This window comes from Neltuma alba, unplaced genomic scaffold (assembly GCF_004799145.2).
Source record: "Neltuma alba isolate B1F8T4 unplaced genomic scaffold, ASM479914v2 tig00011039_pilon, whole genome shotgun sequence".
NCBI lineage: Eukaryota > Viridiplantae > Streptophyta > Magnoliopsida > Fabales > Fabaceae > Neltuma > Neltuma alba.
This window is the reverse complement of record NW_021635789.1, coordinates 107-22,942: the sequence shown is the minus strand read 5'-3', so window position 1 is coordinate 22,942 and position 22,836 is coordinate 107. Positions and strand designations below refer to the sequence as shown.

The 22,836-nt window shown below is 33.6% G+C and overlaps 1 protein-coding gene across 1 annotated transcript; it reads right to left on the bottom strand.

The window, feature by feature from the left end:
* Positions 1–308: 308 nt before the first annotated feature.
* LOC114760905 (protein STRICTOSIDINE SYNTHASE-LIKE 10-like) lies at positions 309–6,071 on the bottom strand. Its single transcript, XM_028950216.1, has 4 exons — positions 5,758–6,071; positions 4,075–4,351; positions 3,435–3,950; positions 309–530 (listed from the first exon to the last, which is right to left on the bottom strand). Exons 1-4 carry the CDS (start codon positions 6,069–6,071, stop codon positions 309–311), a joined length of 1,329 nt encoding a protein of 442 aa, XP_028806049.1.
* Positions 6,072–22,836: the final 16,765 nt, after the last annotated feature.

The following is a 22,836-nucleotide window of genomic DNA, read 5'->3' as shown; positions in this document are numbered from 1 at the left end:
GGAGTCCAAAGTATGCATCTGCTATATAAAGATTACAAGTTATGCTGTCAAATTTGAGTCGCAGTGGCCTCCCACAAGTAGGCTCCTCGTTGGGATCTGTTGATCCATCACATGGTTTCCTATCCCTATAATCACACATTTGAAAAGATTTAGGTAGAAAAAGCCAAGATTTCAAACTAAGAAACACATTATACTTCTACACAAACGAGCCAAACCCACACAGTTATGAGGTTTCTACATGCAATATGTATATAGATGATCAATATTAATTACAGATCATTTTTTAGTCAAAATTTTATGAAATAGCTTTAACTGCCTGTTTGGTGAGGTGACAGCAAACTCAGCCCATCCTTTGTGAGTTCCTTGCCATTTGAGGATCCTGTACCATTTGATATACCAGTATATGGGCCCTCGCCAATACAGTCAAAGGCGAAGCTTTCAGGGCCTGAAGCGTTCGGGAGTCTGAGTTCAATGGAGTTTTTCATGCCATCCTTGAAAATCACTTCACCAGAGGCGAAGGCCAAGGGTTGCTGCAAATGAGAGCAACAGAAGAAAACAGAAAATTGGGGAAGAAGAAGAAGAAGGCTTCATGGGTTATAGTGATGGAGAGATCATCGAGAAATAAAGCATACACACACATATGTACCGGGGAATGGGTGCTCCTTCCCCTTCCTTTTTCTTGTCAGATCAAAATTTTAATGGTGTACATTTAATATTTTGAAAACTAATCCGTTCAGTTCAAAATATAAGATGAATTTATTATAGGGGCTTCACATTTTTTAGAAGATAATATTTATTTGTGTCTGAACATTTAATGAGTTTTATTCTCTTTTTCTTTAATTCATTTATTGTTTTACATATTTTACATATTTATTGTTTTAAACTGATTTTAACTAATTTCTTGATAAAATATAAATAGGTAAAGTTTATCTTATATTTTAAGTGGAGGGAGTATATGATAATTTTACATAAAAAATTTATAAATATAAGGGATTGAGTTCAAGTTGTGTGAAAGGAATTGACTTTTCGCTGTGAAAAATTTATTAGCGAAAGATTGAAGTCAAATATCCTGTTTGCTGCTTCCACGTGTCAAATAATTATCCATGTATTGTAGACTGTAGTAGATTATATTAAATATTATGTTTGACTTGAGGTTTTTGTTTTAATTCGTCCAATTTTCCTTGTATCTCAAAAAAAAAAATGTAAGTTTACCAAAAAGAAATTTAGGGCCTAGGTTGATTAGAGTTCAAATTTGTCGGAACTCAATATAGTTTTAAATATTGGATTGTTTGTCCCCAAAACAAAGTGAGATTAGATGACTTTTACATCTTTTATCTAATTTTCAGTCCATTTATTATAATTTAAAATTGGACAGTATTGAATCTTTATAACCTTTTAACATTATTTACTCACGCCGGCATTAGATAGGTTGACATAGTGTACTTAGTTAGTTGTGTCAATTAAAGATTGTAAATTATCAATTCGTGATAGCGTCGTTATGGTTGCAAGCTGCTTTTCTACGTAGTTGGTAGTTTCAAATTTTCAATATATTTTCAATTTTTCATTTTGAAAAGCCTGAAGCTTAACTGTTTCACTTTTGTGGTACTATTGTAATTCATGAAATAGTTAGAAGTGATTTGGACAGGAGATCAAATCATATCGCAATTGTAAACATTCATAATTTTTAGGTCAATTATACAAAAGATAATGAAATTAATAGAGATGTCAATCATTAAATTTAAGTTGGGTGGTTTAAATAGAGAAACACTATTGGAGCTATTTGTGACAAAAAAAATACTCTTCTGATTCTAAATATAAGACTCTTTTTGTAATGTAATTCACACTATAAAAGGAGCCTTATATTTAGGACCGGAAGAGTATCTAATAAGGTCGAAGGAAAATTTTATTGCACTATATGTGGTAGTAAATGTCAGGTTTTAAAAGGAGAACATGAGTATATGGTGAAGGTAAAAAGATGTTGAAATAAACATGTGGTCACATAAAAAAAATTAAGATTCATAACAAGTATGGATATATTCATGAAAGAGTGGGCATGGCATCTATTAAAAAATGGTAAGAAAATTATTTAAAGTGGTTTGGACACATTCAAAGAAGGCCATTGAATGTATTAGTGAGAAAGGTATATCAAACAGTATAGAATCCTTTAAAAAGAAATACAGGAAGAGCGAAAAAAACAGTCAATGAAAATATTAAGTGAAATCTTTTTAGTTAATAATTATATAAATATTTGGTTATTGACAAAGTATAATAATATCCTATTTACATAACCGATCCCAATTAATGAAATAAGCATTTGTTGTCGCTGCGGTATTGCAAATCAAATAAAGTAAAGCGACCGTAAGGATCAGCAGACCCAATGGCTTCACAGCAAGTAGAGGAAAATTTTTCGTACCGTTATTATATACGTTTAAAAAAAAAATGGACGTACTAAAGAAGTAATGACAAGTTTTGATGCTTAATTATGAGAGAAGTATCAACAAGATGGATATTATTAACTAAAATTTGATAGACCAATGCTCATTAAAAATTCAAGAAAATTATTGAAAATAGTAGCATATATATGATACGTAGCCCAATGCATGATGCACCACGTACGTAGAAGACTTTAATTAACATGTTCAAGCTCAAAATAGAGACAAGCTACCAAAAAAAATAAAGTTAAAGCGTTAAAAATTGTTAGGATTTTTCCATAGAGTGAAAATCAATTTTGAAGCATGATAACACATTAAGTGAAAGAATTAGCAAGCTAATTCGAAAATTAAGAATAAAAATATGCTTTCATCAACAAAGTAATTAAGGCATCAGATAGCAAGGTTAACACATTAAATAGGGATTTAATGTGAAAAACATTTTTGATTGCCTTCTAAATTTTGTAAAATCAAAGTGTTGTTAACCTCCTTTAACCATTATATTGATGAGAAGCTAATTTTCATGTGAAAACAAAGCTCTCCAAGACTCTTTGCATGAGATACAAAGACTAAAAAATTTTTAAAAAAAAGTGAAAAAAAAAATCTGAAGTTTCTTAGTCTTCTCTTCTCTTGTATCCCTTCAACTTGATAATTTTGTCATATAATATGCAAATCTTTTACTAGTTTTGTCATCATTAAAAAAGGTTATTCAATATTCTTTTCTTTTTTATAATGACAAAACCTTAGATGAAGTTCGTAAGCTCATAAAATTAAAGTTTGCTTCCTCTTAATCTCGGCATATAGATAAGAAATTAAAGAACAAGAGAACAATAATAAAGCATAACGGGAATATAAGTAATCATTTCATTCAACTAAAGATATTCAATACATAGCAAGTTTGAATGAAATGCAACAAGTTTGATATAACAAAGATACAACTATATTGTATCAAAGATAAAAACATTATAAAGAGAACAATATATGGAAAAGCTAGGCATTATTTACTATGGCAACATAATCTTTCACAGAAGACCCTATCCACAACTTCCCATCATGTTCTTCCACTTCACTTACAGAGTTAAGCTCTTGGCCTCCACCACCATCCAGAACCTCCAAAGCCTCTCCATTTTCATCAAGTCTTACTGCAACAGGGTCTTCTTTTTTCCACCACGGCATTAAAGTCTCTTTCTGCATAATTGCATTATGATCTGCATTTCCAAGCACTGCCCTATAACTGTTCAGTGCCACCCAGAAATCTCCATTGTTATTGGTCTTGATATTATCTGGGGACCTTTTAAGTGTTGCAAAAAGTTCTGAAGTGTAGGCTTTAGAACCTTTTAGCCACACCTTGTGAATGATGTTAAAAGTTGATTCTGCTAACAGAAGGAATGATCCATCCTTGCTTAGAGCCACACCATTTGGAAATGCAAAGCCCTGGACCAAGACTTGTGCTTTCTTACTACTTGGGTCATACTTAAGCAATCTTCCTGTCCTATCTCCTGTAAGGACTACCAATTGGAACTCCCTTTCATGCACAAGGAGAAAGCTTTAGAGTTTATTTACTTAAATTTGAAGCTATGGAAGTAAAGAAATAAATAATTACGCAGCAAAAGTAGCATGTATATATGTATATATAAACCCTAACACACCTTCTTTGGAATACTGTACTGCTATCCGAGAAATAAACAACACCAGATTTTTCATCAATGTCTAAGGCATTGAGGAACTGGAAAGGAGAGCCATCATTAGCAGAAGTGGCTAGTTGTTGAGCTACACCACCACTTGGTCCCACCATTAAGAGGCCAAAGTATGCATCTGCTATGTAAAGATTACATGTTTTCTTGTGAAATTTGAGTCCCAGTGGCCTCCCACATGTAGGTTCTTTCTTTGAATCTAATGTTCCATCACAAAATTTCCTGTCCCTGTAGTAAAACATCAAGATATGATATGTATATGTGTATAGATTGCTTGAGGTATTTAGAGATTGAAAATCAACTAGTTTTAGAAAACATTAGTTCAAAGATAATCTAGTTTAGGCTTTTAATGTGGATAGGGAAGAAAAATTAGGCATTCAAGACATACTAAACAACTTTCCACATTGAAATGGACCTGGTATAAGTGCTTATCAAGGTGATGAGCACTTAAAACTCATCAGATCTAAACTATCTAGATTTAATGTAGGCAGTTCAGATTTAACATTTATAATTAATTATTTTTTAAAATTTTTTAAAAAATGATAGTTAAGAGATTATCATTATTTTAAATTTTATACTCATTAAAATAATTATTTTAAAAAATAAAAATAAAAAACGAGATATGCATTGTTCATCTCAGATTTTGATGGTTTGGATATGATAACTTTTCTTTCCTATTTCGGATATGGTAACTTTCCATTCCCATTGAAACAGACTTAGAATGTAAACACGTCATATTTGAACCGTCTAGATTTAATGCGGATTATCAAAATTTAAACTTTTTTATTAATTTTCTTTTAAAAAAATTTTGAAACTTTTTTTTTGAAAAATAATAGTTAAAAGATTATCTTTATTTTAGATTTTATATCATTATTTTAAAAAATAAAAATACAAAAATGAGATATGAATATTGCATATTAGATTTTGATGGTTCCGATATGATAGTGATGATGAACACTCAAAGTTATTCCCATTGAAAGAGACTTAAAATGGGTAATAAAGATTTAACCTCATAAATAAAAGGTTTTGCTCCTATACTGCAGAGAAAATAAAATTTAATTTGATCCAACTCAATCCCTAATGTTTTGATTCGTTATAATGCAGTCACTAAAGTTTGGCTCACTGCAAATTAATTTTTGTAATTTTAACTATTCAAAACTTTAGTCTCTAAGTTTCATGAAATATATACTTTTATTTTTTAAAAAATATATGGACTAAACTTTTAAATAGTTAAAACTATGAGGAGAAAGTTACACTGAGTTAGAATTAAAAAACTAAGTTATAACTGAATCAAGACTATAGGAACTAACTTACACTAATTGAGTTACAACCTAATCAAACTTGTAAGGAATTAAAAATTGATTTTTCTAAAATAAATGATAAAAATGATACACGGTGACTGATAATCGAATATAATTCTAGCAGCTGATTTAAATATTAGTAGTGATGGTAGAAATAAGAATGTCTTCATTCAAAATTAAAAATTTGGACTTAAACATGCTTGGCCCAAACTTTTTGGTTGGGCCTTAATCATAGTTAACTTTTCATAATCCCCTCATGTCTGCTCTTCTAACCTCTTTTTTTTCTTAAAAAGAGAAACACAAAAAAAACAAAGACAAGGTGGGGTTACATGCCTGTGTGGTGAGGTGAGAGCAAACTCGAGCCATTGTTTGAGAGTTTGACTCCATTTGAGAATCCGGCCGTCGGAGACACCAACGTAAGGGCCGTCGCCGTTGCAGTCGAAGGCCAAGCTTTCAGGGCCCACGACTTTTGGGAGTCTGATCAGTTCATTGGGAGCCAAGTTATTAGCAGCAGCAAGGGATGATGAGAGTAACAGATAGACTAACGCGAAGATCACAGAAGAAGAAGAAGAAGAAGAAGGCTTCATGGAGACAAGAGCCAGATACATCACTTTGGGAATGAAGCATTTATAATTTTGCTGCGCCATTTATAAGTGCGACTTGAGTGAAGGAAATAAATATACGTGCCCCGATCACAGGATGTGGCCGTTAGATGTTAATAATGTCCCACTTGTTCTTAACGTTTCTGTCTCCGTTCCGTTAGAGTCCTCAGCGATGGTCTCTCGGTTTAAGCTTTTAAGCTCAGTCCTCAAGTTCCGTTTCCTTCCGTTTACTTGGCCAGTGACTCAATGGATATAAGTATAAACAATGTCAATAAATAAGGAAATGCAAAACACACACCCCCCCAAAAAAAAAACCAAAAGCTAACCTTTTTTTTTTACCAACCCTTGGAGGAACCTTTATTACAAGGTTCATTCCAAATTAAATGTTATTCCTTATGTTTGCCAAGCAGCCTTGTTCAAATTAATAGCATACATTTATTTTCTGTACTTCCATATAGATAAAAAAAAATAGATTATTTAAATTTTATTTTACTTTTTGTAAATTTGATTTGATATATATATGCTATTAAAAAAATTAGCCAATGATCTAAAACTTGAGCAGCACGGGACAGTCCAGTCAGCCGTACTGTTGGCCGGAGTTGAGAAACTAAGACCTAAGAAAAGACTCTCGAAGAAAACTATGTTTCATCCGAGATTACTTTTGAATTCAAAATATACAAAACTTTTAATTTTTTACCGAGAAAAACTTACTTTCAACCAATGATTTTAGCTCAAAAATAAAAAATATATATGGATCATTCGATTCAGATTTGAATAATTTAAAAGATTTAAATGATTATCTTAAAATTAATAGGAAAAATTCTAAAAAATAACTTGAAAATGTAGAAATAAAAAATAATTATTTGAATTTTAATAATCTCATATAAGTCCATTGTAACAAAATGAAATTTTAAAATGTTTGTACTTTTATGATATTGACCTTTCACTTTTTGAAAAATACCCTCACTTTTTCTAAATGCCACCTCATCCCTCTTGCCAACGGCAATTTGTTGGAGCTCCTGTGCCCATGACCCTCCTTCCTACTGTCAATTGGTCACTGGAGCTCTAATGACCCTACCAATAGATGGCCATTGAAGCTTCGATGCTGGTGGTTATGATTTTTTAAGGCAAAGTTAGACAATGAAGTGTAATACATACTAAATAAAATGTTGTAAATATCCTAAAACATCCAACTATGAATGTTATTATTTACTAATCAAGTTAAGTGTTGTAAATAACGAATCAAATGTTGTCTTCATTAACTATTTATGATATTTAATTATCAAATAACAACACATTTTTTTCAAATTTCAAAATTAGATATTTTAGGGTAATTACAACACTTTATTAACTATTTACTACTCTTCATTAGCTATTTTTGCTAGGATTACACGACGATCAGAGTGGACCAAAATTAAACATCAGTCTAAGTCTGATCTGACAATTAAAAAATTATCCAGCTAGACTTTTTTAGTTTGAGAACCGATCCAATTTAGTTTGGCTGCCAAGGCTAGATTGGACCTCGTCTACTCAGTTAGTGGATTGATTCAGCAGACACAGTGGGAACTGGGAAGAACCGTCACGGAGGGAGAAGTGAAAGGGAGATAACGACGTGACATGCATTGAGATTTGAGAGGACAAAGGGCGTCGCCCATGAAACATTGTTCGGGAGAGAAGTGAAAGGTTGATAGTGACCAGAAGAGAGGGTGTGTTGCATATGGGAGCACACCGAGTTGGACTGGACAAGTTGGTCAAATACACTAATCTAAAACACTAATCTATAATTTCAGAAGTGTTTTTACGATATACGAAATAAATATGTGAAGAAATTTGTTTCGTTTTGTAAAAAAATGCTTCTGAAAAGCACTTCTGGAGTTAGCCACACACCCCATTGGATGGTTTTGGGTTAGATCAAATTGATCTTATTATCTCGGACCCTAATTATAAGACCTCAAATGAAATCTTAGAACTGGAATTAGTACTATTTACTACACTTCATGAGCTAATTTTACTTCAAGAAATCATGGTTTCACTAGCCAGCAGTAGGATCGTTAGAGCTCTGGTAATCAATTGTCAACTATCAACTGAGGGTCACCAGGTGTAGAGCTCCAACCGCGCCAACCATTGGCAAGATGTCATTAAAAAATCGAGGAACAATGACATTTTTTTCTCCACATTTCAAAATAGTGGAGTCACCGATTTGATATTTTGTAGCTTTGAATTAATGTTTAAGAAATTTATTTTCCCACATTAATATACGTACTTGGTCAAAAACATTAATATACGTAGGTCCTTGCAACTTGCAATTAGGTGGAAATTTAGACAAGCTGCCTGTTTGGTGAGGTGACAACAAACAGCCAAAAACAGGACCCATCCATTAAGAGTTTGTTTCCATTCGAGAACTCTGTCATTTAGCAAACCAGCATATGGCCCTCTCCCCATTATAGGCAAAGGCGAGGCTTTCAAGGCTGCATATAAATATATATATTTATTTAAAACGAGTCCAATGAATGATATTGTGTGACTTGTTAGAACGAGTCCAATGCAACTTACCAAGCCATCCTTCCCCATGGTATTTATTTATTTAGCTTTCCCAACTGTTTTGAAAAACTACATTTCTTTAGTCGTATTCATAATAATATACTTCCAATATATTTTATCAAAATTAAAAAAAAATTAAGCCTTATTAATTATACCTTCAATCCGTAATATAAAAGTTAGTTAACTAATTTAATTAGATTTAAAAATTTAGTTAAGTTAATTATTTGTAATAAATAGATGTAGTCTTTCTTAAAATACCCTTGGTAATCATGCATATTAGTTAGAATTACCATTTAATAAAACTTTCATCATGCGCAACTACTAGAATTGAGAAAAATAGATAAATATGAGAGACAAGGTAGATTAGGATATTATATTTAGGACTAAATTAACTATCAAACTAGTATTTAATAACTTCTTAATTTTATCCTATTTAATACACACACTATCTTTATCTTATAAGTAGGGCCAAATAAATATATAATCCATGGAAATAAAACTAGACAAAGCTGGATTTTAAATTTAAAAAAATGAGATTTTTTTTATGCTACTCACAGATATTCTCTTATTAGAAATAGACATATTCGACACACTATCAAATACTAAATGCAGGCCCAAGCACCTACCCAAAACCAATCTCTCTTTTTTTCTGTTTTTTTTTGGTGCTAGGAAACCCATCTAGTACTTGTATAGATAACATTATGGTAAATTACAACTTTTAATGTTTGAATTGTACCTTAATTATCGATTCAATTTTTATACTTTGCCTTAAAACAACTTAGCATTATAATTTATTAAGCTAATAAATTATATTAATTGAATTTCTTTAAGTCAAGAAACTATAAAAATTGAATTTTTTTCAAATCAAAGTTTAGAAAAAAAAAATCTTTCTTATAAATACTTTAATAATAGTCTATAATTATGGACTGTTTAAATTAAATTTTAACAGTTTAAAGTTTAAACTCACTTGTGCAAAATCATCATTATACTTTTATAAAATACTCCTCCAACCCTTAATATAGGACCTAATTATTGAGTTAATTTTGGTTTTAAATATAAAATTTAGTTCTCATATTTATCAATTTTTGTAAATCGAGCCTATTGATACTCTCTCAAATATAATAAAGTAGGAGTGAAAGGTAAGGTATTAAGGAAGATAATTATAATGTTTTAGGAAAAAAAAACATGTAATAGTATTTGTTATAATTAAATACCTTATCTAACTTTTTTAATATAATTAAATTAGTTAAATAGATGCCATAGAGTATTAAATTTGGACTCATATGTATGTGTGTTCGTATTATCCATTCACAAATCGAGCTGTGTTAATAAAGGATTGAAGCTCAAGTTGTGTTAAAGGAATTAACAACTCGCTGCGGAAAATTTATTAGCGGAAGATTGAAGTCAAATGATTCTGTGTGCTGCTTCCACATGTCTAATAGATGATCTATGCATTTATAGTTCATTGGATATTATGTTTGACTTGAGAAAGATGAGGCTTTTGTTATAATTCGTTTTTCTTTTATCTTAAAAAAAATACTATCTTCAATTTTAAACATAAAATTTGGTTTATAATGTAAATTATACTATAAAGTAGGTCTTATATTTAAAAATAAAGATAGTATGCAAGTATAACGAAAAGAAATTCAGGGCCTAGATCAATAAGTATTCTAATTAGTCAAAATTCAATAGGAGGTTTACCTTATAATGTCATTATGATTGCAAGTTGTTTTTTTTAAAAAAAAACAAAGGAGTTGATAGTTTCAAAATGAGATAAAGTGCTTAAATATAAATATTTATGAATAAACACTCAGCACTTAGAATTTTTTTAGCTCTTATATGTCTTAAAAGTTTCATTTCATAATATTTATGTTCTGAACGGTTATTTGCCATTAAGTTTAACTGTTAAAAATACTAGTCAAACTCATAATTTAACTATTAAATTTAATAGTAGATAATAACAAAGGTATTTTTTCTTTAAAAATAAACTTTCAAAGTTTATAAGAGTTAATAGATTTTCAGATGTTGGGTACTCTTTTATAAATATTTTAAAGATATTTGAACACTTTGTTCCGTTTTATTCTTTTCAATATTATTATAATTCAAATAAAGTAAAGCGACAGCCCAATTGGCTCTACCGCAAGTTGAGGAAAAGATAGAAGTACTGAAGAAGTAATAATAAGATTGTGAATTTGTGATGGGTTCTATCAATTTCATTATTTCTCCCTTCTTTAATTATTTTAGAAGTTTCAAGCTTCAACAACATTGATATCATTGACTAAGATTTTAGGCTAAATACATAAAATCTTCCTAAATTTTGAGTCAATTACATATAACCTCTATATCCTTTAAAAGTTTGACTTTAAAATCCTATTCTCCCGCGATTAAAATTACAATTAAACTTATTGGTTTTTGTCATATCAATATTTTTGGGATTTTTACCAAAATGCTATGAACAGTGAAATAAAATACCAAAATGCTACAACGTGGGAAGATATTACCGAAATGTTACACTTGAAATTCATCACCAGGAGATGAATTTATAAACTTCATCTTGCCCTAATCGACTTCTTCAATAAACTGAGACATTTACAAATTCATTTGGTGGAGATGAATTTTAGAAGTTCATCTGGTAGAGGTGAATTTTAGAAGTTCATCTTTGACAGATGAATTTTAGAGCCCCTAGGCCACTTTTGTTCTCTTCTGCCTCCATTCTATACGAATATCTGAATATTTTTTTAAAATTAAAAAGAAATTTTCAAAATGATACATTCTTCCCAAGACTGATAACACATTTAAAAAAAAAAAACATTTTCTGCCTTACCCATACGTCTCAATCATCCTTCTCAAGAATGCAAGCTTTTTTACTGTTGACCTATAAACAGTAAAAAAATTTTATCAAAACACTATACTTTAAAAAGATTTACTAAAATGTTTATATTCGAAATTCATCTTCAAGTGAAAAATTTCCAAAATTCATCCACAAAAGAATAATTTGTTCGATATCTTTCATCATACTTGCAGTGGAAGTTCATCTTCCAGAAATCAATATCAAAAACTCATCTTTTAAGGAACAATTTCAAATTTTACTATAATGAGTAAACAATTATTGGAATGAAAAATCATAATTATTAATTAGAGGATATTATATAATATTAATAATACTAATAATGATTATGAAATTAGGATGAACTAATAAGACGTATCAATTTAAAATAAAAAAGTAATGAATAGATTTTGTAAAAAATAATTAATAACAAATAATAGTTAAGTTTACATGAATGAAAAATAATAATAATCTACCTTACAAAAGGTGACTTCCGTTACCACATCTTGTTCTCCTTCGCATACGTTGTGGCTGTTGTTGTTGCTGCATGTTGGCTTCTTGAGATTGAAGTGTCTCATTTGTTTGTGTAGTTGGCGTGTTCAAATCAAACCAAGGCGACTCATTGAAATGTATGGACTATCGAGGGGTGATAAATGCTTCATTTGATGGTCCACCATGCTCAAAAGTAGAAGCATTATATTCAGTAGAAAATACTGATGGATTATCTAATAAGGTCATGAACGATTGAAATTGAGAAGGATTGCCTAAGTCAAAAGGGGATGGTGATGAGGGTGTCATGTAATGAGGCTCAAATTATGTATGACTGAGAGAGATAAAAGGGGATGATGGTGAGGCTGACATGTGATCAACTTGACTAAAAATTGGAGGCTCCTGTTCCCTGATGTTTTCATCTTCAATTATAGATTGTGTTGACAAGTAACCCCCACGTCGCTTGCTCGGTCTATTTCGAGAAATTTGTGGGCGAGACAACTCAATTGTTGGTGGAGCAGGTTGGGGATTCATATTAAAACGTTGTTCTCTAAGAGCAAGCAAAATGTTGCATTGGTCTTGAGCAACCCTATCTCGATAATCAATGCAATTAGGGCATGTTGAATGAGAATTTATGGATAGCCTATATAACTCATCCGCTATGTCAGACTGAAATAAATAATAAGATATCGGGTTATAACACTTTTAGTATGAGAAAAAAAATGATGTTGGTGAAAAGAAGAAGAAAAACATATCGTGCAACCTGTATCACCACTAATACATTGGATCCATCGCCTCATATGTCTCCAATACCATTGCATATATTGAGATGTTCGATCAAGTTCATCCAGTGCCATAGGAGCATTAATAACTGCATGTGGCCATCCATCCCATGCTTGAATAAAGTCTGAGTATTTGTCAATCCAATTTGTAGTTGTTCTGCCTCGTAATTGCATTATGTGGTAATTTCACAAATGAATAGGCATGGCAGGAATTGGTTGCTGATGACCGAATTGCCTTAATACATGATCAGGGTGATTTGAAGCCACGTGCTGAAAACAAAAAACATAATATCCATGTGGTGGTTGCCATCTTAGTTGGGGATTAGCAACAGCGGCCAAAATTGAATGATGCCTATCTGAAATTAAACAAATTCCCGTTCTTTCTTTTACGACACATTAGCGCACAATGTATAAAAACCATGCCCAAGCAGATCTTGTCTCCCCTTCAACTATAGCAAATGCAAGTGGTACAACATTTCGGTTACCATCTTGTGATACTGCCATAAGCAACGTGCCATTATATTTTCCATATAAGAATGTTCCATCAACTTGTACAATAGGCTTGAGGTGAGGAAATGTATCTATGCATGGCTTGAATGCCCAAAAAAACATGATGAAACATTTCAATTGGTTGATCATTTGTACTAACTTCAGGACATTGTTTATTTGAAAAATGTATGCATGATCCAAGCATGAAATGTTGAACTGTAGCTAACCACCTTGGGAGTAAGGAATATGAGATCTCCTAATTCCCAAAAGCAATCGCAATTGCTAACTGTTTTGCTTTCTATGCTTTTCTATATGATATAGTGTAACCAAATATGGATTGCATCCTTTTAATAATTTGTGACACTTTCACATCTGGCTTATCAGTTACCATTGCCACAATATAAGATGATATAACATCAGCATCTAATTTTGGATGGTCTAGAGTTAGTGATGTACTCAAGCATGTGTGAGGGCCCCCATATTTCGTGATCTTCCAAAAGTTTCTGCTTTCTTTCTTGGAAGCCCTCACTCTCCAATTGCAATTTTGTCCATAGTTACACTACAAAAAAATATGTCAATTGTAGCGGTTAGAATGATATATTTCTAGCAGTTTTAACCGCAACAAATAACATTTGTAGCGGTTAACAAAACCGCTAGAAAAACAGGCGCAAGAAAAAATTTCTAGCGGTTATGGCAACCGCTACACATTATGGTCAACACGCTAGAAACTTTCTAGCGGTTTATAACCGCTAGAAACTTTCTAGCGGTTTATAACCGCTAGAAAATATTGAAAGGAAAAACATTTCTAGCGGTTATAAAACCGCTAGAAAATGTGCCCGGAATAAAATTTCTAGCGGTTTTATAACCGCTAGAAACATGCTAAACCAAATCAATTTTGCCGGGAAATAAATAATTTCAGTAGTGCGCGGAAATTTTTAGCGGTTATAGAACCGCTAGAAATGTTTGGGAAATTAAATTTTCCCGCCAATTAAATTTCTGGAATGGCGGCAAAACAATTTTCTAGCGGTTTGAACCGCTAGAAATTTTGGCGCAAAATTTAAATTTGACGAAATATTTCTAGCGGTTCGAAACCGCTAGAAATGTTTGACCATGCCAGAAAAAAAAATTTGGTTTTTCATATAATAATTTTAAAAACCATTAAATAAATTATGTTGAAGAATTTTGTTAATTCGTATAATTAGTTATATGTTACATTTTATATATTTAAATTTTGTAATAAACAATATGTAATTAAATTATGAATGTGTCAAAAGAAGTGAATTTAATTTAATAAGATAATTTAATTGAATATTTAATAAGATAGTTGAATTGAAGATGATATATTTTGTAATATTGAACCTATAGTGTTAGGTTGAGAAGTATTTGAATCAGTTGAGGAGGGCATGACAAGTGTGGAGAAGAAAAATCTGAAAGAAAAGGAGAAATAAATATGTTAGTAAATTTTAAATAAAAACAAATAAAAGATACAATGAATTATAAAATAAAATTCACTTACCATACAATAAAGAGAAAGAAACCACCATATGAGATAGTAAGAAAAAAAGAGAGAATTATGAAGAAGAATAGGAGAGGAAAGAAAAGAGATGGAGTAAATAAATGTAGAGAATATATAGTATTTATAGAGATCAGCGACACATTTGTAGCGGTGATTTTGTAGCGTTTCATTGCATTTTGTAGCTGTTATTCATTTTCTAGCGTATATATAACCGCTAGTATTTTGTAGCGGTTTTATTTGTAGTGGTTAATAACCGCTACAAATTTAATTTTTTTATTTTTAAAAAGCTAAACGAATTTTAATTTATAGATATATATTTGTAGCGGTTAATAACGCTACAAATTTAATTTTTTTATTTTTAAAAAGCTAAACGAATTTTAATTTATAGATATATATTTGTAGCGGTTAATAACCGCTACAAATTTAATTTTTTTATTTTTAAATATGTGAACGAATTTTAATTTATAGATATGTATTTGTAGCGGTTAATAACCGCTACAAATTTAATTTTTTTATTTTTAAATATCTGAACGAATTTTAATTTATAGATATGTATTTGTAGCGGTTAATAACCGCTACAAATTTAATTTTGTAAAATAAATTTGTAGCGGTTATTTAACCGCTACAAATTAAACTTTTTTTATTTTTAAAAAAACTGTACGAATTTTAATTTATACATATGTATTTATGGACGGAAAATTTTTTTAATAATTTATTTTGGATGCTGCTATTCTCCATCATCATCCGGCCTGAAAGGACACATTTTAAAAAAATTTGTTAAATTTATAATGTATTTGGAAAAAATTAGTAATTAGTAGTTAATTATTTAAATAATTTAAGAAAAGACGTATACCTGATAATTGGCAAATTATCATCTCCTTGAGGAAAGAAGTCTTCAAAATTCGAGGGTTGGAAGGGTTCACTGTCATAAATAATGTCACCATCACCCATATCATAAAGATCCCATGGCTTGAGGTGAACGACCATATTCCAGTCTTTATGTTTCTCGTCCTCGACATAGTAAATTTGGTGTGCCTCAGAAGCAAGGATATATGGCTCATCATCTTCAGATGCCCCCGTATGAATAAGTCTAGAGAAATTAACTGAGGTGATGCCCAAATGGTCAGTAGCGAGTCCCCGTGAAGTTGTCGTATTTGCCCAGGAGCACTTGAACAGTGTCACGGTGAAAAGCTGGTAACTCAACTCAATAATGTCAATTAGCTTTCCATAGTAAGTGACGCCTCCAAAGCGCATATCGCCATCACTACTGCTAGCATAACATCTCGTTCCGAATGTCCCGCAAACTCCAGAGTTTTGTGTGAGCAATCCCTGATCACGTCCAACCGTACAGAACTTGAAGCCGTTGACGTTGTACGCGGTAAACCTTCGTGCATGGTCTAACGAACCGAGAGAAAGAGCTTTGAATTCATCTGTGTATGGGCTGTTGTCATTACGTATTCGACGTGTAAACCAACTGGGAAACTCTTTGTGGACTCTTTTATCAATGTCAGCAGAACGCGCACGGCCCTGTAGCTGACGCCTGAGATAACTCCTAAACTCACTATAGTAAAGTGTAATTTGTTAGAAGAGTCAGTAAGAAACAAATATAAAGTGTAAAAGCTAGTGAGCTTATATGATATATATACTTACTGCATGAAGGGTTCAACTTGGCTGCAATTTATCAAAACGTGTCTGTGTGCCTGGAGTTTCTCTGTAGGAGTGAGTCTGAAGAATTCATATCGTCCAACTGGTTTCCCAACAGGAGGAAATAAAGTTGACGTGGAAGGACCAGGAGGAGAATCATCTACGCGACGCGGGCGGTTAAAAGATGTCTCCATGTCATCAAAGTACCTCGAACAGAAAGTTAGGACCTCATCTCCGGAATAACCTTCTGCTATTGACCCCTCAGGCCATGCCTTATTCCTAACATATGATTTTAATTTTCCCAAGTATCTGTAAGTTAAAATTGCATTAATAATTACGAGTAAATGAAAGAACAATGTGAAATTTAAAGAGGCGGGAATAAAAGATAATCTAGTACCTCTCTATAGGGTACATCCATCGATAGTGAACTGGGCCAGCAACCTTTGCTTCTCAAACAAGGTGGACAGTCAAGTGAACCATAACAGTAAAGAATGATGGAGGAAATATCATCTCCAAGTGACAAAGTGTAAGAATAATTTTATTTTGCAGCTGATCAAGCTCTTCCGCTACCAAGACCTTCGCACACAACTTCTTGAAAAATGAACATAATTCTACCAAAACCACCGATACATCAGAAGGAAGTGTGTTTTTCAAGGCCAACGAAAGTAACTGTTGCATAAGAACATGAGAGTCATGACTTTTCAACCCAGTAACCTTTCGAGCCTGCAGATCGATACACCTTGAGATGTTGCTAGAATATCCATCTGGTACTTTTATGTTCTTCAACGTTGAGAGGAAGATATCCTTGTTATGCTTTGTCAAGGTGAATTTAGCTGGCTGAAACTTGTCGTTTTCATCAGGCCAGCCTCTTCACGAATTCCCCAGGCCCGTAAATCTTTTCTAGCTGCGAGATGGTCTTTGGACTTTCCAGCTTCATTGAGCAACGTATATAGCACATTATCGCACACATTTTTTTCAATGTGCATAACATCCAAACTGTGTCGTAGCAAATTAGATTCCCAATAAGGAAGAGTGAAAAATATGCTTCTCTTTTGCCATTGCATAGGTTGCGTATCAGATGTCCCACGAGATCGTCGTCCCAATCGTTCGGGATCCACACTCTTACCAAACTCGACATGAACATCTTCTAACTGCCGCAAAATATCCATACCAGACAAAGTAACAGGAGGATCTCTCTTCTCCTGTTTCCCATTGAAGCGAATCCGTTGCAATCTAAGTCTATGCTTGGAATCAAGGAACCGTCGATGTCCTATGAAGCACCACTTGCGACTGTGTGGAAAGCGACATGGCACAGAATCAAAATTGCACTCAGGACAGGCCAACCCAGTATGCACATTCCAGCCAGACAAAGTTCCCAAACCGAGAAAATCACTTATTGTCCACATCAAGGCTGCACGGAGATTGAATAGTTGCTTGTCATGTGAGTCATATGCCTCGACACCATTCGTCCATAGGTCGATCAATTCGTGTATCAACAGTTGCAGGTATACGTCAATATCATTTCCTGGTGCTTTCTTGCCAGGAATGATCATGGAAAGCAAAAAGGAGCTCTGCTTATGCACATCCAAGGTGGTAGATTGTATGGAATTAACACCACCGGCCAGATACTGTAACTTGTGCTCATGTTTCCAAAGGGATTGAAACCATCGGTTGCCAATGCAAGACGTACATTTCTAGGATCATTGGCAAAGTCTGGAAATTTCGCATCAAATGCTTTCCACGCCTCCGAGTCTCGTGGGTGCCTTAACCTACCATCTAGATTTTTCTCAGTCGCGTGCCACCTATATGCTGAGCCATTTTTGATGACATATACATTCTTTGCAACCGTGGTTTCAAAGGAAAGTATCTAAGAAAATAATATATTAAAAATTTAAAATACCGAATATTTAAATACTAAATATTGACTCAATTTAAAAAAATTGATGACATAATCAATTGTTTTAAGAATTTCAAATATCGAATATTTAGAGACGGAACAAGTAACACGCTGTAATAATTTGTACCTGAGAATTTTGGCCGGTTTCTTCTTTTGCTTCTTGCCCTTCCGTACCGACTTATAGCGTGACGTCTTGCATCTCGTACAAATCTCTTTGTTGGCATCATCTCCCCAGTATAGCATACAGTCGTTTGGGCATGCATCTATCTTCTTATAGTTCAAGCCAAGCTTGTTAATAATCTTTTTTGCTTCGTAAAAAGATGGAGGGAATTCAGCTTGGGGGAAAGCATCTCCCAGTAATTCCAGCAACATGGACATCGCCTTGTCAGTCATACCGCACAAGCATTTGATGTGATACAGCCTCACCAAGAATGACAACTTCGAATACTTTGTGCACCCAGAATAAAGAGGCTTGTCAGCTTCGGTCATGAGGTCAAAAAATTCCCGAGCAGTTTCGTTTCTTAGAAACTCCGGTTGAGGTCCCTCTACTTCATCTTTGTTGGGATTCGAGCTTTCGTGAACACCAAAAGCATCACGCACAGCATCATTCACGGCATCGGCTTCATCCACTCGAACTCCCATCCGTGAAACTACTGGAACTGACTCAGCACCCATATCTAGCCGTTCCCCATGTAGTTGCCAAAATACGTACTCTCGCGGAAAAGGCTTAAAGATTAAATGTTCCCTAACAATATCTTTGGGATGCCACTTTTTGAAATTACATTTAGGACAGGGACACTGAATCTTACCATTTACGGCAGCATTGGCGAAAGCAAAATCCAAGAAATAGTTTAGACCAGCCAAGTATTGCGGAGTCGACCGGGTGCAAGTTGATCCACGACCTATCCATCACTAATAATGCTCAAATTTCGTGAAAATATGACACAGGAAGCTCAAAGAGAAGTTAAAATGGAATTCAGTTGGAGTGCTTCAGCTTATAAAGGAGGCTGGGGGAACGGTCATTTTTTTGTAGCGGTTTTTAACGGAAAGTTTCACTTTCCAGCGGTTATTAACCGCTAGAAATTCAAAATATCGGTTACAAACCGATAAAAATTTCTAGCAGTTTAACGGGAATTTTGTCTCCAACGGTTTTGAAATTTCTAGCGGTTATAAAACATCTAGAAAATTACGTAAAATTAGGTAATTTTCTAGCGGTTTTTATGAACCGCTAGAAAAATAGGTAAGTTTCTAGCGGTTTTTGTAAACCGCTAGAAAATTACTAATTTCTAGCGATTTATAAAACCGCTAGAAAATTACTATAAACCGCTAGAAAGTTTCACGATGTAATAAAATTCAGTTGAATTTTCTAACGTTTTAGAACCGCTACAAATAATATTATTTTAAATATTAAATAGAAATACTGCACAATAAATTAATAACATTACAAAAATAAATATTTATTAAATTAATAAATGATTATAGAATTATTTTGATTAATTAACATGTTTAACGTGTTTAATAAATTGTAATGTTGATGTTGTAATAAATAAATAAATATTTCAATATTAATTAATACTTGACATAAATAAAATTATAGAAATAAATAAATAAAGTAAACAAATAAATATAAAATTCAAATAAATATAAAATTCAATAAATATCTAAATAGTATAAAAACCGTTAAAATCAAAATTCTAATAAAATCCCATACAATGAAAGCAGGATAAATCATGGGTAAGGGGCAGAAGCAGCATCATCGTGATCATCCTCTGCTGGATCCTCCGGCTGAGGGTGGGCAGGCCGCTCAACCTGCTGGGACTGGACTGGCGGATGGGGGGGTAGGGGCGGGACTGGTGGCAGGTGTAGGTCGGGGATCTCAGGAACTGAGATGTTTGGAGCTATACTGACCACCACATGACGCAGAGCCGTAGCAGCTGCCAAGAGCTGGTCAAGCTGCGTCTAGAGCTGATGATCACGCTCCTGCAGCTGATGATCACGCTCCTGCAGCTGACGATCACGCTTCACGATCCTGGCCTCCATCCTAGCCTCGAACTCTTGTCTGAGCTCCTCTCGCAATTCCTCTGAGGATGAGGAACCCGGCCGCTTCTCACTCGCATGAGAGCTCCCGGCAGTATATGAAGGGCCTGCGCCACTTGAGCGGGGCAACCTAGTCGGTGTAGGTCCAAGTCCAAGCCCGCTAACTCGACCAGGGTGCTGCGGCCGGCCACGACCCGCTAAAAGTGAGGCGGTGGGATCCAAGGCAGACCCCTGAGACTCACGCAACTCGGAATCGACCTGAGTCATCCATGCCTACCAAAATTAATATAAAGAAGTTAATTATAATATAATGATATCTACACTGTGATATTATATTAATATTTAATTTATTACTTACCGCTATCTCCTCAACCTCATCCGACGCACGCCCGTCTCGAGGTCTATACACCATCGGCCACATCTCGCCATAAGTGGCCGTGTATCCCGCTCCTGCCGTATCTTTTCCCTCTGTAAATGAAATCAAAGAAATAATTAGTTACAAATTAAATACATATACATATTTAATAAATTTATTTCAAGTACTCACAATCTCATGTAAGTGATCGCAAAGCTCCTGGATCCAGCCCTATGACGTATCGTCTGATGCCTGACGCTCCAGCATTTCTCCTAGAAAGAGCCTGAAGCAAAATGTAAAAAAATTAAATTAAATGAGTCAAGTCGGATAAAAAATAAAGAAATTATAATTAACAAATATTATCATACCATCTGGTCAGCCGTCATCTTAAAATAGACGTAACTGGACCAGTCTTGGTCCGGGACTCCACCAGGTACATCTGCCAGTATCTCCTGGAGGGGCCTCGTCCGTCCATTTTCTCTCCTCCACAGGTCGGCCTCCTGTTCTTCCATGCCAATCCCAAGCCTCTTGATCGTGTCAGCCCTCAACTCCTCCCCCAGAATAAATTTACTCTATGATTAAAATAATAAATTAACTAAATAACAAATTATAAAACAAATAATTAAGCATTTCAATAATCAAAAACAAATAATTAGTTTTAACTAATTTAAAAATATTATAAATAAAATATAAATTAATCAAAAACAAATAATAATTAAAAATTAAGTAATTTAAATGAAAAAATATTTTACTCAACTAAATTTAAAATTATTATAAGTAATAAATTAATGAAATCAATAACAAATTTTTTTCATTTAACTACTTTAAATAATTTAAATAAAAAATATATATATTCATTTAACACTTTTAAAAATATTATAAATAACAAAACAAATTAAATAAATAAAAAAATTATAATCAAACAATTAAATTATTTGAAAACAAAATATATAATCATTTATTTAAATTAAAAAAATTATAAATAACAATTTTATATTACCTTCATCATTTCCCAGCCTTGCTGCTTCTTGTCTGAGGTGATCTTCTTCCAGTCCTGCACGTAGATGGGGAAACAGTGTCCACTGCTGACCAAGGAGGCGCACGTACTTGTTGTACAACTGGCCACCTTTCTTCGTCGGTTGGCCCAACTCATTGAGCGGCACAAACACTCGTTCGCTCGTCATCATAGACAGCTCTCTGTGCTGTCAGCCTCCGATAGGACCTGTTCCCCTCAGTGTCTGCAAAATTTAATTAAGAAGTAAATTATATATCAATAAAATTAATACAATTTCTATATAAATTAAATACTGATCAAAATTTTAAAAAGTTAAATAAATACTTACTGACAAATTCCACCTCATAACCAGCCTGACGTCTCGGAGCAGGACGCTGCGCAGCCTGGGGATACTCATTCCCCTGATCCTGCGTCTCCTCCTCCTCCTCGTCAGCAGCCAGCATCAGCATCAGCATGGGGTTGCTCATCCCCAGTAAAATGAGCCTCCTCAGTCCGCTCAACATCATCCTGCTCCATAAAACTGAGGATATCCTCCGCGGTGAGATCGTAGTCATGAATGCTGGGGAATGGCCACCAGCATCATGATGAACCTCACTGGTCCAGCTCTCTCAGGATCAACTGGGTCTTCCCGTGCCGACGAGTCATCCTAATAACAACAAATAGTAATTATTTATAAATAAAATAAAAGAAAAATTATTTATAAGCTAAACATAATAAATAAATAAAATAAAACATAAAATAAAAAATTATTTATCAATAATACTATTTTTACCTGAAAATAAAGATCTGCAACTGAATCAGAACTCGAATATGTTTGTGGAGAAAATTCAGCAGAGCTTCGCTTCCAGAACAATTGAAGAAGTGAAAGTGGGGGGGGTTTATATAGACCGAGAAGTTTTCAGCGGTTCTGTTCAAAACCGCTAGAAATTTCTAGCGGTTTTGTACAGAACCGCTAGAAATTCCAAACGGTCACAAGTGCCTCGGGAATCGGTATGATATTTCTAGCGTTCGGTTAATGGTGGGGTAATAAAAACCGCTAGAAAAATTTCAGCGGTTTTTACCCGAACCGCTAGAAATTTCTAAACTCCTCGAGGAATTAAAAATATTTCTAGCGGTTCATGCATCAACCGCTAGAAATTTTCAGTGTCTAGCGGTTGTTTATTGGCGCTGAACAGCTAGAAAATAAACGCTACAAATTTGGCACCAAGTTCCCGCCAA

Excerpts from the sequence above, each read along its gene's own strand:
- LOC114760905 (XM_028950216.1), bottom strand. The coding sequence starts at position 6,071 with ATGGCGCAGCAAAATTATAAATGCTTCATTCCCAAAGTGATGTATCTG. Across the intron at positions 3,951-4,074 it reads CAGTATTCCAAAGAAGGTGT|TTCCAATTGGTAGTCCTTAC; the intron begins GTTAGGGTTTAT and ends CATGAAAGGGAG. Across the intron at positions 531-3,434 it reads TGAAAGATTATGTTGCCATA|CAACCCTTGGCCTTCGCCTC; the intron begins GTAAATAATGCC and ends TCTCATTTGCAG.